Genomic DNA, 18,683 nt, shown 5'->3' with positions numbered 1-18,683 from the left:
TAATTGGAAGCTTGGAAAGCATTGCATCCATGTTGAGCAGATCGTGGTTGTGGTACGGCCAAGCAGTTTCACATTAACCAGAATCATCAAGTTCATTGAGAGCTACAAGCTGACAGCCGCAAAGGCTGCTGGATCTTGTAGCTTCTAATTCACAGAAATCTATGAATGAGTGAGGCGGCTGGGCAGGCGGAGCGTCTTATTCAGATTCTGGCAGAGACCGGGTGGAGAAGATCCCCTGCCACCTGTGACCTTGGGGAGCCGGGGAGGAGTGGGGGCCAGTGGATTTGTAACATGGTACACCCTGAATGTGGGTGTAACATGTTACCAAAAGGTGAACTTATCCTTTAAGATCTATTCTGAAAACTAATTAGATTTGGTTGCAATGTTAAGATTTTGTATAATAAGTTAAAGTACTACACTAATGTTGCTATATAGACAGAACCCCCATTGTCACTGTATTTTTCTTTTGCTTCCTTTGATCTGTCATTTTTTTTGTTCTAGGTTCTCCTGCCAACTTTGCTGTCTACACTGCCTTAGTGGAGCCTCATGGGAGGATCATGGGACTGGACCTTCCTGATGGCGGTCATCTCACGCACGGCTTCATGACCGACAAGAAGAAAATCTCTGCAACGTCCATCTTTTTTGAGTCTATGCCATACAAGGTTAGTGGCTAGTGCTGCACCCCCAGGGAGAATAGTCACTGATTTATAACACAGCTGTTTTAATGGAGAGTTGGGTGCTTGTGGCCCAGCGGGCAGTCAGAATTGAGCAGCATGTGTCATGAAGGATTATGGGAAGGAATACTAACGTTTTCTTCTTTTAGTCTGCCATAACCACCAGTGTTTTTCTCCTGAAAAGCTGCAGAGAAATCTGAATTATTTATACCAGCTGGTTACTACTATGGCAAAACTAAATTGATTTCCCTAACACTACTATATATGCCTTTTTAAGCCCACCTCCAGGTAATTTTTTTTTTAATTATTGGTGCCCCTCTGCAGTGAGATCACTGAGAGCAAGGATCCCACTCTGCTGCTGCCTGCAGAGGAAAGGCTTTTCTACTCGGCTTGAACTGCTTTAGAAATAAAAAGTTTCCTTGGTAAGCATGTTAGAGAAAAAAAATATCAATTTTCATTCAGATTGGTGATAGAGAAATAGTGATACTTAAGTCTCAATGTTTTTCATTTAAAAATAACAAACATGTTATACTTACCTGCTCTGTGTAGTAGGTTTTGCACAGAGCAGCCCTGATCCTCCTTTTCTCTGATCCCTTGCCGGCGCTCCTGGCCCCTCCTTCCAGCAGAGTGCCCCCACATCAAGCAGCTTGCTATGGGGGCACCCAAGCCACTGTTCTGTGTGTCCATTCAGACTCAGAGACTCCTGCATGCAGCATCTTTGGAGCGGTGAAGGAGCGGTGTATTCACCACTTCTAAACCGCTCCTGTGGTCAAATGTACAGACATGATCAGAAAGCCCTTGGGCACCTGTAGCTGGGAAGGCGTGTTGCACAGACCGCGCTCATCAAAGGGGAAAATACTAGTGATTGGACAAGGTTTATCAGTCTGGTCGCAGTTTTTTCCTGAAAATCCCAGCAGGAAATGGCTGGATTGAGATACTGTCCTCCCATTTGCACAGACACGTTTTTTTATTTTCCTGCACCGTGGGAGGAAGCCCTGTCATCCACTTAGTGTCAGACCTCATTTGCAAAAAACAAGACTGATCGGCATTAGTTCTCTCCAGCCATCCCTGCAGAGCTTCTGTATCTTCTTTGAATCCTGCTTGTGATGCATTGTTCATCGATCATCATTACTTCATTCTTTGTGTGCGGTGCTGTGTTAACAAGATTGTTCTTCATAATAATTGGCTGTTGTTACAGTGAGCTGTTAAACACTACTGTACTTTTTCTTTTTTTTCCAAAAGCAATTATTTTCTCTTGCTATTGACATCAGTGTCAGTGAGGTTTACAGAGACGTTAATTGGATAAAGACGAAATGCTTTGAAGGATTATCACTGTAGTCACGATATGGGGAGTGCAGAAAAGAAGGCCTTTTTTAAGTTTCCGTTAACAATGAAGTTTAACCGCTTTAATACCGGGCACTTTCAACCTGCCTAGGCCAAGTTTCAGCTTTCAGTGCTGTCGCACTTTGACAATTGCGTGGTCATGCAACACTATGCAAATTTTAAATTTTTATAATTTTTTTGAGACCGATAGAGCTTTCTTTTGGTGGTATTTAATCATCACTGTTTTTTTTAATTTTTTGCTAAACAAACGAAAAAGACCGAAAAATTTTGAGGAAAAAAAAAACGCTTTTCTTAGTTTGTTTATAAAATTTAGCAAATAAGTAATGTTTCTGATTCACTGATGGGCCTGATGAGGCGTCACTGATGGGCGCTGATGGGGCTTCACTGATGGGCGCTGATGGCACTTCGCTGATGGGGCTGTGCTGATGGGCGCTGATGGGGCTGCGCTGATGGGGCTTCACTGATGGACGCTGATGGGGCTTCACTGATGGACGCTGATGGGGCTTCACTGATGGGCGCTGATGGGGCTTCACTGTTGGGGCTGCGCTGATGGGGCTGCGCTGATGGGGCTGCGCTGATGGGGCTTCACTGATGGGGCTTCACTGTTGGGGCTGCGCTGATGGGGCTGCGCTGATGGGGCTTCACTGATGGGGGCGCTGATGGGGCTTCACTGATGGGGGCGCTGATGGGGCTTCACTGATGGGGGCGCTGATGGGGCTTCACTGATGGGGGCGCTGATGGGGCTTCACTGATGGGGGCGCTGATGGGGCTTCACTGATGGGGGCGCTGATGGGGCTTCACTGATGGGGGCGCTGATGGGGCTTCACTGATGGGGGCGCTGATGGGGCTTCACTGATGGGGGCTGATGGGGCTTCACTGATGGGGGCTGATGGGGCTTCACTGATGGGCGCTGATGGGGCTTCACTGATGGGCGCTGATGGGGCTTCACTGATGGGGGCGCTGATGGGGCTTCACTGATGGGCGCTGATGGGGCTTCACTGATGGGCGCTGATGGGGCTTCACTGATGGGCGCTGATGGGGCTTCACTGATGGGCGCTGATGGGGCTTCACTGATGGGCGCTGATGGGGCTTCACTGATGGACGCTGATGGGGCTTCACTGATGGGCGCTGATGGGGCTTCACTGTTGGGTGCTAATGGGGCTTCGCTGATGGGCGCTGATGAGGCTTCACTGATGATCAGTGCCCTGATTATCTGTGTATATGTCGCCTGTCACACTTGCCAGCTCTCCTCTCCTCACGCTGTGATAGCACGTGAGGAAAGAAATGCCGATAACCAGCAGGTTTGTTTACATGTGATCAGCTATGATTGGACACAGCTGATCACATGGTAAAGGGCCGCTGTAATTGGCCTTTTACTGTCATCTGTGATCAACTGTGTCTGAAAGACATTGCAATAAATCGCCAGTTAAATCTTTCTTGCCCTTTGTTCTGATTCTCCCTGTATGCAGTTTGTAAATCGCTTCCTAATTACTGTTGTTTTTTAGTTTTTTTTTTATTTCTATGTAGTTTCTTGACTGCAAAGCTCCACTGCTTCTCCATACTGTGGAGGGCCTGACAACGGTGCTGTTGTAGCTGTGCCGTCATCCTGCCAGCGTAGTGTCAAGACTTTGTCGTCCACGAAGAGTTTTTGCCCACCAGCCACAAGAATGAACTGGAGCTTTGTGGTCACATGACCACATAGAAAAGGTCTTGTATATTATATAATATATATTAAAGGACCAGCGTGAAATGTAGAGCTTTAAGGACACCGCCACTCGCTGGTTCTTCTTTTTAAGGGCTTTGTTTGCCCATTTTTATTAAAAGCAAGTTCAGCAAACAAATGTAACAAATGTAGGTTTCCCTCGCAGGGGTTTTCAGCATTCCTTTGTCCATCAACAAAATGACATTCAGCCTAGTTGGCTCTCACTTGCAGCACTGCTGCTCTGGCCTTACACTCCAGGCCCTTGTCTGTCTCGTACAGACTGTTTCACGGAGCACCTTGGTGCATATAGCTAGCAGCCTCTTGCTGCACTGGGTCCCCCGTGGAACCCTCCTGGTACTCAGACTTCCTATCTGCCGGGGTGAATCCCAGAACTACGGTCAGGTTACTACCAAAAGCCCAGCACACACCTGACCAATCAGTATGCTGGCTGTTTTCAAAATCAGGACCCAGGACTGGGGATTTCATCTCTCCCGGATCTCTCAAAAATCCCCGGGCTAGAGGTCCCAAAGTGGACTTTTCTAAGAAAGCCAGATTTCTCTTCATGTTGCAAGCTCTCTGGAGCCCCTCAACCCGTCCGGTTGAGAATTCTGGGCCACAACCTCCTTCTAGACCCTGGCAGGGCAACGCTCTGCCACAATACATATACATATCCTATCACAATCATAGAGACAGAATATCAAACCATAATCCAGAAAAAAACACACAATACAAATGTTATAAATTGAGTTGCAGTTCAGTGAGTAAAATAAGTATTTGTTCCCCAAGCAAAACATGACTTAGTACTTGGTGGAGAAACCCTTGTTGGCAAGCACAGAGGTAAGACTTTTCTTGTAGTTGGTTACCAGGTTTGCACACATCTCAGTAGGGATTTTGGGCCATTCTTCTTTACAGATGTTCTCTAAATCCTTAAGTTTTCTTGGCTGTCACTTGGCAACACCAAGTTTCAGCTCCCTTCATACATTTTCTATAGGATTAAGGTCTGCAGACCGGCTAGGCCACTCCATGACCTTAATGTGCTTCTTCCTGAGCCACTCCTTTGTTGCCTTGGCGTTATGTTTTGGGTCATTGTCATGCTGCAAGACCCATCCACAACCCATCTTCAGTGTTCTGGCTGAGAGAAGAAGGTTCTCATCCAAGATTTTACAACACGTGGCCCCGCAATGCGGCAAAGTTGACCTGTACCTTTGGCGGAGAAGCAGCCCCAAAGCATAATGTTTCCACTAGGGTTGTACCGATACTAGTATCGGTATCGGCACCGATACCGAGCATTTGCCCAAGTACTTGTACTTGGGCAAATGCTCCCGATGCTTCCCCGATACCTAGAAGACAGCTGTGATCGGCGCGTGGGGGAGTTACAAGATTCTCCCCCAGCGGCTTTCACCAGCTTTAGTGACATACAGCGGTGATCGGTCACAGCTGACTGTCACTGCATCCTCCTCCGTGCCCCCTCCGTTCCTCTGTGCCTCTCCGCTGTCCCCTGCATTCCTCTCTCCTTATCTGTCCCCCTCCGTTCTCCCCCTCCGTTCCTCTCTCCTTATCTGTCCCCTCTGTTCCTCTCTCCTTATCTGTCCCCTCTGTTCCTCTCTCCTTATCTGTCCCCTCTGTTCCTCTCTCCTTATCTGTCCCCTCTGTTCCTCTCTCCTTATCTGTCCCCTCTGTTCCTCTCTCCTTATCTGTCCCCTCTGTTCCTCTCTCCTTATCTGTCCCCTCGTTCTCCCCCTCAGTTCCTCCGTCCCCCTCCTCCTTCCTTTGTGTATGGATAGAGTCAGCTGACTCTGTCCATTCACATAACTGAAACATCTCCTGTGATTACAATGTGTCAGTTTATGAATGGAGAGAAGCCGCTGTCTTCTCTCCATTCATTCTCAGTGCAGCTGAGGCTGCAGGGAAAGGGACTGGGGAATCTCTATCCTCTGTCTCTTTCTCTGTCTCAAGGTGGAGATATCAGAGGCCTGTTAAGACCCCTGATATCTCACCAAAGCCCCCCAAAAGGGCTGATTAAAAAAAAAAAAAAACAATAAAGAATAAAAAAATATTATTGTAAAAAAGAAAAATTGTAGAAAAAAAAAAAAAAACACACACACATATACAACGTTCACCCCCCCCAAAAAAATAGCAAAAAAAAAAAAAACTGTCACGTGACATTTAAAAAAAAGTATCGGTAATCGGTATCGGCGAGTACTTGAAAAAAAGTATCGGTACTTGTACTCGGTCCTAAAAAAGTGGTATCGGGACAACCCTAGTTTCCACCACCGTGCTTGCCTGTAGGGATGGTGTTCTTAGGGTCATAGTCAGCATTTTTCTTCCTCCAAGAATGGCGAGTCGGGTTAATGCCAAAGAGCTCAATTTTGGTCTCATCTGACCACAGCACTTACTCCCAATCCTTCTTTGAATTATTTAGATGTTCATTTGCAAACTTCAGACGGTCCTGTACATGTGTCTTCTTGAGGAGGGGGACCTTGCGGGTGCTGTAGAATTTCAATCCATGGCGGTGTATTGTGTTACCAATGGTTTGTTTGGTGACTGTGGTCCCGGATTCTGTGAGATCATTCACAAGCTCCTTCTGATTAGTTCTGGGCGGATCCCTCACTTTTCTCACGATCATCCTTACCCCATGAGGCGAAATCTTGCATGGAATTCCAAACCGAGGGCGAGACATTAGCCGAGATATTATCTTTTAATTATTTATTTCTTCCATATGCGAATAATCGCTCCAACAGTTGTCTTCTTCTCACCAAGCTTCTTGCTGATGGTCTTGTAGCCCATTCCAGCCTTGTGCAGGTCTACAATCTTGTCCCTGACGTCCTTTGACAGCTCTTTGGTCTTGCCCATGATGGTGAGGTTTTTGAATAGAAGAAAGAGATTCTGTGGACAGGTGTCTTTTATACACATAACGAGTTAGGAGGACCTTCTTAAATTGACAGGACTAATCCTGTGTACCACATGAGCACCTACTGTAGCCAAATGTGGGCGACCGAATTATTGTTGGTTGGTAGGGGACTAAATACTTATTTTACTCACTGAACTGCAACTCAATTTATAACATTTGTATCAAGTGTTTTTTCTGGATTTTTGGTTGATATTCTGTCTCTATCATTAAAAATACACCTATGATAACAATTTTTATAGACCCTTTATTTCTTTGTAAGTGTGCAAACTTACAAAATATGCAAGGGACCAAATAATTATTTTCCCCACTGTATGTGGGAAGGCGGGCAGGCCAGGAGGTAGCTGGTAAGTTCCAACACTACCCTGAAATGTCAGAATTCTGTCCATTGAATGGTCAGCATTCAGGCCTACAGGGAGTAATCAAAGATTCTGCATGCAATCACAGCCAGCCCCCCTTCCTGTTTTGGAGTGACTGGGAAATCGGGACATAGCCTGCAATAAAAACCTGACTGATGTTCTGACACTTTCGCACACTGTTCAGAATAAACAAAGTTTTAGCCGCCATAGTCTTAGAATTACGAAGAGTCACTTGAAGCTGTGCTCAAAGTCTTTTAAATTCTTTCATTTGTATAGGACTGTTAGAGCCTTGAGTACCCCATAAGGTGTTTTTCGAACATTGCCCTGAGGTTAGGCTGTGTATTCAATTTATATACACTGTTTTATAAAGCAGGTACATATCAACAGCAGCACTGCAGACTGTAGTCAATGTAGTGTCAGCTCTTATATCTTGTTAATCTATTCTATTCATGTCAGGTAAATCCAGACACCGGCTACATCGATTATGACAGGCTGGCGGAAAATGCACGCCTATTTCATCCAAAACTAATCATAGCGGGTAAGTTGTTGGTTTAAACTGAACCTGACGTCCATTCTTAACTTTGAAGGGTCAACTCCAGCCATAACTATTAGCAGATGAAGGTTAAAACCTTTGCCAGATTTTAAAGTGTTACTAAACCCACAGCAGTAAGATCAGTCTGTATATGCAGTAAAGCATGCTTGTTATACTCACTGTGGAATCTAAGGGGTTCGTGCTCTATTGTGCAAAAAGGCTGTTTGATCCTGTCTTCTCTGATCCTCCCCTTTCTTCCACTGTTCCCAATCTATCTGCTAATAGATCAGAGCCTTGGGGGCAAGCTGCACATGCTCAGTTTGGTGGGTGTGTATTGCTAGAGAGGTTTTTTTTTTTTTTTTGTTTTTTTCCTTGGAAGAGTGCTTGTGATCGGCACAAGGGCCAATCGGCACTGTCCAGACAGAGGGTCAGGGGTCCTTCAGCCTCATAGGACAGTCTGGGGAGAATGAAAACTCCTCCTACAAGCTTTAACCAGACACTGATAGAAGTCTTACAAGACTGCTATATACTGCTGATGAGAAAAGGTACTTAGCAGTTTAAATTTACAAAAATAATTGCATTTCCATGTTCTGTGTACTGTGGGGGAATTAGATATTGTGAATGCAGGCTCCTGGGTTTAGTAACACTTTAATTGCTGTCTTTGTTGAAGAGATTTCACCTCGCTTCCTGTTTTGTCCAATGGAAGCACCTAAACAGGAAGTAAGGGTAAGTTTGCCTTAGAAGTTTTAACCCTTCCCCATTCTACAAAAAAAATGTTTTTTTATTCCAGTATCTCTCATAGGGTGGGTTTCCCCCTCACTTAGGAATCTGTTTATAATAATGTACACTATGCACGTGTCTTGGCATTCTTGCAGCTGTCGCAGATAACCCCTATAATCTGTCTTGGGCTCCATGCACATTATCGTTTTTTTATAAGCTCAAAAAAAAAAAACGCTAGAAAGAAACCCTGGATGAAAAAATGCTGATAATAGCATTTATGTGCCGGTATATAGTAGGCTTTAGGAGCGTTAGCATTTTATTGGCGCGTTTACAGTACATGAAGAGAAAAAAAGACATTTGAAAAAAGCTGTTAGTAGCATTTTAGAAACATTAACCGCTTCCCAACCGCCGCATGCCAATGTACGTCGGCAGAATGGCACGGGTGCCATTCTGGCACCCGTGCCCATGCCAGAAAGTTAACACTAGGGTGGCGAATGGCAAAGGTGTGCAAAAGGGCATACCCGTAGTCCTTTTGTAATCTTAAGCGCACGCGCCGTGGGTCCCGCAGACTGGATGTCCGCTGGTGGCCCGCAATCGCGACGAGGAGAGGCAGAACTGGGTAATGCCTATGTAAACAAGGCATTTCCCTGTTCTGACTAGTGACATCACAGGGATCTACTGCTCCTTGTCATCGGGAGCAGTGATCTCTGTCATGTCCTAGGTAGCCCATTCCCTCTACAGTTAGAACACGCTGAGGAAACACATTTAACCCCTTGATCGCCCCCTAGTGTTTAACCCCTTCCTTGCCAGTGACATTTACACAGTAATCCGTGGCTATTTTTAGCTCTGATCTCTGTATAAATGTCAGTGGCCCCAAAATAGTGTCAAAAGTGTCTGATCTGTCCGCCGCAATGTCGCAGTCCCGATGAAAATCAAAAATCACCACCATTACTAATAAAAAATAAATAATAATAAAAATGCCATAAATCTATCCCCTATTTTGTAGACGCTATAGCTTCAGCGCAATCTAATCAATATACACTTCTTATTGCGTGTTTTTTTTTTTTTTTTTTGTTACCAAAAATATGTAGAAGAATATATCTCGGCCTAAACTGAGAAAGAAAGAAATTTGTTTTTATATATTTTTTAGGGATAATTATTATAGCAAAAAGGAAAAAATTTTGCTTTTTTTTTTCAAAATTGTCTTTTTTTGTTTATAGCGCAACAAATAAAAACCGCAGAGGTGATCAAATACCACCAAAAGAAATCTCTATTCGTGGGAAAAAAATGACATAAATTTTGTTTGGGTACAGCGTCGCAGGACTGTGCAATTGTCAGTTAAAGCGGCGCAGTGCTGAATCGGAAAAAATGCTCTTGTCATTAAGGGGGGAAAATCTTCCGGGGCTGAAGTGGTTAAGGAGTGTTTAGGGTTTTTTTTTTTTTTCTGCCGGAAAATAACTCCCAAAAACTCTACAACAACAATTTTTTTTCCTGCTCCTAAACGCTGAAGCTTGAAAAATTCTTCTAGCATAAAATAGTGTGCATGGACCCATAGGATAACACTATTAGCTTATAGGAGCAGAAAAAAGAAAATGCTCATAATAGCTTCTAGATCAGGGGTCAGCAACCTGTAGATCACTGGTAGATTGCAGACAGGTGACTGGTAGGTCACGGTCTGGGCTTGCTGACCCACCATCCCAGAGATTCAAACAAAGTTCAATGCAGAGGGACTACTTGTAAAGTTGGGGCTGTAGTAGATAACAAGAGCCACATAAGCTGGTGCCTCCTCTGTAGTGCCGGCTCCTGTCCCATACGGAGTGATACCAACTGCACCCCACCTCTTATCCTGGCTAGCGGTCTCCAGAGTGGTGCCAGCAGCAGAAAAGAAGCGCTCTTCAGGTCAATGTGAAGTAATACACTGAGCATAATAGTACAGGGCTGCTTTCACACTGATGTGCTGCGGTTTACCCACACCGTGGGTACCTGCAGCTTTCCTGTGGGTTTGCTGGGCTTAGCCATAGACGTTGATTATATCCTGCAGGTTTTGTGCACCATACCTGCAGGTAAACCATAGCACATCAGTGTTGAAAGCAGCCTTATAAGGGACTCGGAACAGTAAGGGTTCATTTACATTTGCAGTTTGGAGGGGTAGTAAAACCCCATAGTTGCCAGGAGTGTACACATGCCGCAGTAGGAGTTATACACCCTGTCATAGTGAAGTTAATGAGGCCGCTCTGCAAGTGCCCTGCAACCTTGTGCAGTACAGCAAACAGGGGGTTAAAGCAGGCAGCGTTATTGCTTTCTCACCACCTGCTTTAACCCCTTGGACCCCGCAGAAGCATGCAACTGCATGTGGGCTGCTTGCAGAGTGGCCCAATTTACTTGGATGGGTCGTGATTGGCAGGCAGTAGAACCCACCAAAAGCAACAGGGGGCTTATTCCTGCTGCAGCATGTGTACACCTTTGGCTACTGCCTCAGCAGCTAAAGAGGGTAGGGATTGAGGGGGCGACTCAACTGCAGGGTTTTACCACCCCCCAACTTTACCTGTGAACGAGAACAAAGGGTGTCGCTGCCAAATGAAACTAAAGGCTCATTCACAATTGAAGCAGGCACTGCTGCTCCCCTGAAAAGCGGCATATATGTTGCCTCCTCCCCAACTGATTTAAACCTATGATTGCTGTGCAATGCACACGATTGCGACACAGTAGTACGGCAATTAGAGGTTTAAATCGGGCCCGAGGAGACGACACTGGGTGACACTCTGCCTGGTGATCTTTGACTTCCCCCATGTTGTTCAAGTAGCTCTCCACCTCTTTAAGGTTGCCTACCCCTGTTCTAGAGCTTAAAAAAATGCTAGTGTGCATGGAGCCTTAATATGTTTATTTCCTATGATCATCTGCACCATCTAGTGGCCATAATGTGGTATTTTACGGAGGTATCTTGGTCAGAAAAACATGCATTATGGCCTCTAGGTGACAATCTTAGACCCATCGGAGGAGATTAGGGCTGCATTCACACCTGACTGTTTTCAGCTCATAAAACGCCTGAAAAACGCCCAACACGCAAAATCCCATTCATTTCAATGGCACCTGTTCACATCTGAGCATTTTCTCACCTGAAGCAAAACGCCTGAAAAACGTCCTAAACTCCAAAAAAGAACATGAGCCTCTTTGGGGCAGATTACAGGCAATTTTCTGCCTTTTACATTGGTGACCTGAACAAAATCGCGGTAAAAACACGCAACTTTGAAACGCTCAGGTGCAGCCTTACTAAAACTGGAGCGCGCAGAATCTGGTGCAGCTCTGTATCGTAACCAATCAGCTTCCAGGTTTTATTGTCAAAGCTTAACCATGTCAGCCCCGGAAGTATTTGCTCCCTTAATGACCAGGCCATTTTTTTCGATTCGGCACTGCGTCGTTTTAACTGACAATTGCGCGGTTGTGCGACGCTGTACCCAAACAAAAATTGACATCCTTTTTTACCCACAAATAGAGCTTTCTTTTGGTGGTATTTGATCTCCTCTGCGTTTTTATTTTTTGCGCTATAATCAAAAAAGAGCAACAATTTTTTTTACTTTCTGCTATAATACATATCCAAAAAAAAATATTAAAAAAAACAAATTTATTCATGAGTTTAGACCAATATTTATTCTTCTACATATTTTTGGTAAAAAAAATAGCAATAGGCATATATTGATTGGTTTGCGCAAAAGTTATCGCGTCTACAAACTATGGGATAGATTTTTTTTTTTAATTGTTTTTACTGGTAATGGTGGCGATCTGCGATTTTTAGCAGGACTGTGACATTGCGGTGGACAAATCTGACCCCAAATTACACTTTTTGGTGACAGCGACATTATTACATTGATCAGTGCTATAAAAATGCACTGATCGATGTAAAAATGACACTGGCAGGGAAGGGGCTAACACTAGGGTGCGATCAAGGGGTTAAGTGTATTCCCTGGTTGTGCTCTAACTGTGGGGGGGTATGGGCTGCCAGGAACAGTAGATCTGTCATGTCACTAGGCAAAACAGGGAATCTCCTTGTTTACATAGGCGGTTCCTCGTTCTGCCTCTCCTCACCGCGATCACGGGTCACCGGCGGACATCGGACCCACAGGCACGCTCCCACAGCACGCGCTATCCTCCTTGCACGGACCGACGTACAGGTACGTCGATTCGCGCAGGAGAGCCGACCTGCCGCAGTATATCTACGTGAGCTGGTCCGCAAGTGGTTAATTGAACAAGCTGATGTTAGAAGCTGATTGGTTCGTATGCACAACTGCACCAGATTCTGTGCGCTCCAGTTAAATCTTCCCAAATTTCAGAATTATTTGTGACAGCTGAGCTATTCGCATAGTCAGTTTTTTCATAGATGGACCCCTTGCTGTTCTGCCTGACAACCGTCCGATAGGCAGAAAGTGGGAAGAATTTCCTGACACAGAACGCAATAAAACTGTAACAGAAGCCCTAACTCTTTCACATTATTTTAAAGCTTTAAAAAAAAAAAAAAAGTAGGTTATAAGACCGGCCTAAGAGCGGTAGAAGCATCTAGTTACCTCTGTTCACCAGAAAAACCTCTACTGTGCACCTCTGATTTTTTTCACATTATTTAAAAGGGGTTGACTCCTCTGACTTTGTTTTTCTCCTTCAATGCCCCCATGCCTTTACTGGGACCAGGAGGTGTATTACCAGGTTTCATCTGCAGTGCCATCTGTAGGTGAGGAATGGCATTGCAGCTTACAATCCCGTGTGAACTATAGGCAGACAGAGAGAGGGGTCGCATACTAAAACCCACCCAACACAGAATGACCAGTTCTGTGTGCAATTCAATTGTAAACTGCTCTGTGTAGTTCCTTTTTAGCTCTTACTTTTATGTAATCGCTTTGTTTCTCTATCAATGTCATTGTTGTTCTTTTCACTATTGCGCTCTCTCCAGGTGTCAGCTGCTACTCCCGTAATTTGGACTACGCACGGATGCGAGCCATAGCCGATGAAAATAACGCAGTCCTCATGGCTGACATGGCTCATATCAGTGGGTTGGTGGCGGCCGGCGTTGTCCCATCTCCGTTTGACCACTGTGATGTGGTGACCACCACGACGCATAAAACGCTACGTGGCTGCCGAGCCGGCATGATCTTTTATCGGAAAGGTGAGCTGGAGGACAATGTGCTTGTTTTGCCACAGGGGTATTTCACTTCAACCGGTTATTTTTAATTAGAGCCAAGTCTAATCCCTTAAATCTGATATAAGCTTTAAAATGTTATTGAAATCTCCAAAAGTAATGTTCAGACTTTTTAAATCTTAAAATATTCCCTGGTGATCCTGCTATGAATGTCTTTTTTTTTTTTTCCAGGCACTTCTTTGTGCCAGTGACATTGCTCAAGCATGGCCTACTGTTGTCACCATCGGAAAGTTGGTCCAGAGCACTGATATTTATCCAATGCTGGAGGGAGTGTATCCATGCTTATATAGCCCAAAACTTTTTATATGCTTTTTTTGTAAATGGAAGCACAGAAGGGAGAGAAGCCTGTGACCTGTCATAGTCCTCTCTGCTGGTTTACACAGAGAGAACTCCAAAGGACACTGAAGGCTGCATTTTATGAGTGGGCTTTAACGTGCAGGCCTCAGTGTTGGTAAATGTTGCAGTAAGTAGCAGACAGTGATTTCCACTTTCCATTATAGGTGTCTTCAGTTAGGGTGTATGTCTGCTTTAACATATATACTGCATTCTAGTCAGACTTGTGAGTATCTAACGTGATGCAAGACTTTAGCAAAAAGAGAATCTAATTTGAGTGTTGGTGTTAAGTGTCTGTTTATCCAGCTTGCTATGCACACATATAATATCTCTTATATTACAGGAGTGCGCAGTGTGGATCAAAAGACTGGAAGAGAGGTTCTTTATAACTATGAGAGTCTGATAAACCAGGCGGTGTTCCCAGGGCTACAGGGGGGACCACATAATCATGCTATAGCAGGTAAAGCGGGGCTGGGCGCTGAAGCCTATTATGCTATGAGCAGGTTAGAACTAGACTTACTCCATGTTGTGCTACTTCCTTACAGGTATTGCTGTAACACTGAAGCAAGCTATGAGCCCAGAGTTCAAAATGTACCAGGCGCAAGTCATCTCTAACTGCCGGGCGCTGGCTGCCGCAATGGAGGAACTGGGCTACCACGTTGTCACTGGTAAGGCATATGGCTGAAGTCTGTTGTCTTATCACGATGTGGCTGCGGTCTGTTGTCCTATCAGGATGTGGCTGCGGTCTGTTGTCTTATCAGGATATGGCTGAGGTTTGTTGTCTTATCAGTGTTTCACCAGACATGGGTACACACTACAGTTTTTTTCTTCGTGTTGCACAAAAAAAAAAAAAAAACCTGACCGCTCCGTTCGGAGCCGCTGTACTAACCATGTGAGGTTAGTTCAGCGATCTCCCCCCCCCGCTGAGCTGTTGTGTTCTAACAGTGGGATGGCCCCACCCCCCTCCAGAATACTAAAATCAGCGCTCTTGGCTGAATGTGCTGATCAGGAGTCAGTCGGCTGCTGGTTTTCCAGCATGCACTTCCGACAGAAGCCAAACAGCCGGCTTCTGTCAGACCGACATGCATGTGAGCAGAATGTCGGAACCGGAGCTGTTGTCTCCCGACATTCTGCCTGTGTGTACGGGGCTTAAGCCTGATATTTCCCTTCACCCCTATTCTAGGTGACCCAGATTTCTGTACTGGTAGTGAACACAAGCCTGTCTTGAGCTGGGCCCTTCACTGTAAATTTCTTGCTGTTCACTTTCAGGGTAGAGTCAGTACTGCTGTCTGTTCTTCGCAAGCCACTTCAGTGTTCACTCCTCATTGCGCATACGTTTTATAAAATGCAGACCGCAGTAGGGAGCCAGCAGTGCCTTTTCAGAGTGTTTTCTGCATAATGCTGCTGCTGCTGCATGTCAGTCATGCAAGAGCGGGTGTTTGTAGGTAAGCTAGATATGCATGCAGGCCGCCTTTGGTAACCCCCACATGTGATACCTGATGCTCCATGTTTGAAAACCGAAATTCAGTGAATGAAATGGGCAGGCCAGGGACAGATAGGTTGGGGAGTAAAAGGGCTGGATGACGCTGGAAATTCTCCAGCCGGGAAATGAGGCGGGCTCTATCTGACTTGCTGCAGCTTCCAATGCACATTGTGAGAAGCTCGCAGTGTGCAGTGAAATCAGAGTAAGCAATTCGGTACAGGAGAGGAGTCTGCACAACTGTGCAAGACTGAAGGCAAGACTGAAATTTAGCTTTACAGCTATACTCTTCTTAAAGGAGAAGTTCACTTTAAAAAAAAAAAAAAGTAAGTGCACTTTTTTTTTTGCCAGTAAACAATATATGCATTTTTTTAATCATTTTTTGTTTGCGACGCAATAAGATCGTGGGTGTAATGCCACGGCCCTGCAGACTGCCTGTGAAGCTGTGTGCCCATACCTCCTGATACATGCAGGCAGTGACATTAGCTAAAGAATCTCTGTTAGGTTTTGTGTTGATGATATGATTTAAGCTCGGTACACACAGGAAGTTTTTTTCATTCAACCAGTGTCTGCAGGATTCAGGGTGCAATCCTTAAGCCCTGTACACGCGATCGGACATTCCGACAACAAAACCGTGGATTTTTTTCCGACGGATGTTGGCTCAAACTTGTCTTGCATACACACGGTCACAAATATGTTGTCGGAAATGTCTGGATGTCAAGAACACGGTGACGTACAACGAGCTGAGAATAGTGAAGTTCAATAGCCAGTGCGGCTCTTCTGCTTGATTCCGAGCATGCGTGGACATTTATGTAGATCGGAATTTCCGACAAGTTTTGTTGGAACCTGCTCTCAAACATTTGTTGCCGGAAATTCCGCCAATAAATGTTCGATGGAGCATATACACACGGTCGGACTTTCCGACAACAAGCTCACATCCAACATTTGTTGTCAGAAAATCCGATCATGTGTACAGGGCATAACACTACAGGCTGCAGATTAAAAAAATAATAAATGCACATTTTTTTATACCTGTGCATTTTATTATTTTTTGTAGAAGGTGAACATAGCCTTTAATGCATATAATGCATTAAGGTGAAAAAAAAAAACCCTTTTGTCTTTAGAACCACTCTACAGAGCGAGGTGATGAATACAATTTGCTACCTGTATGTTACTGAAATTGGTGGTCAGTACTGGGAATGGGATAGGTGGATGGTTGACATGTTCACTCATTAGTCTTTCCTATCATTTTACAGGTGGTTCTGATAATCATCTCATTCTGGTCAACCTGCGCAATAAGAACACGGATGGAGGGAGAGCAGAAAAGGTCCTTGAAGCTTGTGCAATAGCGTGCAACAAGAACACCTGTCCTGGTAGGTGTGTACTGTCTGCCGTCTATCAAAGCATCTTTATTAGACCTCAACAAACTTTTCTGACTGCTCTTCTTTTACAGGTGACAAGAGCGCCCTTCGCCCCAGTGGTTTGCGCCTTGGGACCCCCGCCCTGACCTCTCGGGGGTTCAGGGAAGGAGACTTCAAAAAAGTTGCAAAGTTTATTCATCAAGGTGAGCTGTAGGGTTTGCAGAAATGATCACATTTCAATAAGAATTGCTTTTTTATAGGCCACAATCCATATGCTGTAACTTGTGGGAGTGTAGTAAGCTAAACCTCTAAAGTACTAGTTTCACAGTCTATTTCTTTAGCCAATCAGCTTGTACCCTGTTAGCATTAAAGCTTGTTATTTTTTTTTGTTTTTTTTATTTAAACCCTGCAAGGCAATATCATAATGTGCTAGTATGCATTGCATGCTAGCACATTATATGAAAGTTACCTTAGAACCAAGCCCTCCAGTGGCGCGCTGTCACTTACATCCTCACCCTGTCTTCCTTCCGGGTTCGTGGACTCCAGCTGTATGAGTGACTGGAGCTGCGATGACGTCACTCCCGCGCATGCCATTTACGGCACAGAACTCTGAAGGAATGGCATGGGTATGCCGTTCCTTCAGAGTGCATGCGTCGGTGATGTCACTGGCTGCATGTACAGTAAATATCTCCTAAACGGTGCACATTTAGGAGATATTTACAGTACCTATGGGTAAGCTTTATTATAGGCTTAACTATAGATAAAAATCATTCATGCGAGTTTACGCCCACTTTAAAAAATAAATAAATAAAGGTCAGCAGGCTACAAATACTGCAGCTGCTGACTTTTACTAATCGGACACTTACCTGTCCCAGGGTCCAGGGATGTGAGGGAATGAAGCCCCGCTCATTTCCCCTCCTCTCTGCGGTGCCGGCATTGTAACTGTGGGCGCCCGGGTGTGGTTTCACAGCCGGGCACCCACTGCACATGCGCGCGCCTTGACTGACCGGGCAATCATCTGGGACCTGTGACGTGTCCCAGATGATTGCCGAGAGGGAGGGGGGAGAGGTGATCTCCCTTCCAGTGCCGCGGTGCGCCAGGAGAAAATGGAAGCTGGGACCCTCTAAAAAGAGGGTTTCCCCCCCCCCCCAAAAAAAAATGACATGCACAACATGCATGTCAGGGGGTCACCTCCCTTAAAGCAGAAGTTCCATTTTTGGGTGGAATGCCACTTTAGGTGACATGCAGATCAGTGCTCTGTATTGTGACTGCCATCTACAGCATATATGTAATATTACATGAAAATCTGCATTATTTGAATAACATATACTCTGCATAGTGAAAAAGCCTACCGAGAAAACAGCTTATTGTTTCCTGTTAAAGTAAACTTTTCTTTTTGAGAAATATGTTCTTATCTGCATGTTTTTTTCTGTGTTAGTGATACAAAGTATTGAATCCAGAGGGTCCTAAACTTTAGAATCTAATGTCATCTTTGATCTCATGTCCTAGGCATCTTGATCACACTGGAGATCCAGAATGACATGAGCCCCAAAGCAACCCTTAAAGAGTTCAAAGACCAACTGGCCGGAGATGGGAAACATCGGGAGAAGATCAATGCTCTGAAGGAGGAGGTGGAGCAGTTTGCAAGCTCTTTCCCTATCCCTGGCCTGCCTGACCTGTGAATACCCAGGATGGCCTTCCTGTAATGTCTTAGCCCTGCTGAAATGTAAAATGTTGAAAGATAAGACTGTAATATACTGTAGATTGTTTTCTTTGTACGGTTAATTAAACTCACTGCTGAGCTGGCTGTGAAACTGACATACACTGGGTGTAGCTGCAATAACTGCATTAAATGTGTTTGTTGTTCTTGTTATTATAGATGTGGGAAACAGTGGGGTTTAAGCCCTTATTTCAATGGGTGTACCATTCCGTACACCCGTGTGAAGGGTCATCTTCACCTGAACGGGATGCAAAGGTGTCCCCGTAGGCAACCTGTTCAGATTAATACTGGGTGAGTGGTGCATGGGTCTGGTTGTATCTCCAAGCGCATCTTGGAGCATACATCCATGCAGGACCGATTCATGG

General features: G+C 45.0%; 1 protein-coding gene across 3 annotated transcripts in view; it reads left to right on the top strand.

Moving 5' to 3' along the window:
- Positions 1-18,422, top strand: part of SHMT1 (serine hydroxymethyltransferase 1) — a 60,326-nt gene extending 41,904 nt beyond the window's left edge. For all 3 annotated transcript variants that reach the window (XM_073636388.1, XM_073636386.1, XM_073636387.1), the window contains 8 exons: positions 502-662; positions 7,444-7,525; positions 13,179-13,391; positions 14,101-14,217; positions 14,303-14,425; positions 16,494-16,610; positions 16,691-16,801; positions 18,108-18,422. In XM_073636388.1, coding sequence (XP_073492489.1) covers positions 502-662; positions 7,444-7,525; positions 13,179-13,391; positions 14,101-14,217; positions 14,303-14,425; positions 16,494-16,610; positions 16,691-16,801; positions 18,108-18,280 — 1,097 coding nt within the window. In that variant the 3' untranslated portion in view covers positions 18,281-18,422. The remainder of the gene's footprint in view (positions 1-501; positions 663-7,443; positions 7,526-13,178; positions 13,392-14,100; positions 14,218-14,302; positions 14,426-16,493; positions 16,611-16,690; positions 16,802-18,107) is intronic.
- Positions 18,423-18,683: the final 261 nt, after the last annotated feature.

This window comes from Aquarana catesbeiana, linkage group LG06 (assembly GCF_042186555.1).
Source record: "Aquarana catesbeiana isolate 2022-GZ linkage group LG06, ASM4218655v1, whole genome shotgun sequence".
Taxonomy (NCBI): Eukaryota; Metazoa; Chordata; class Amphibia; order Anura; family Ranidae; genus Aquarana; species Aquarana catesbeiana.
The sequence above is the reverse complement of the archived record's forward strand: the minus strand, read 5'-3'. Positions and strand labels throughout refer to the sequence as shown.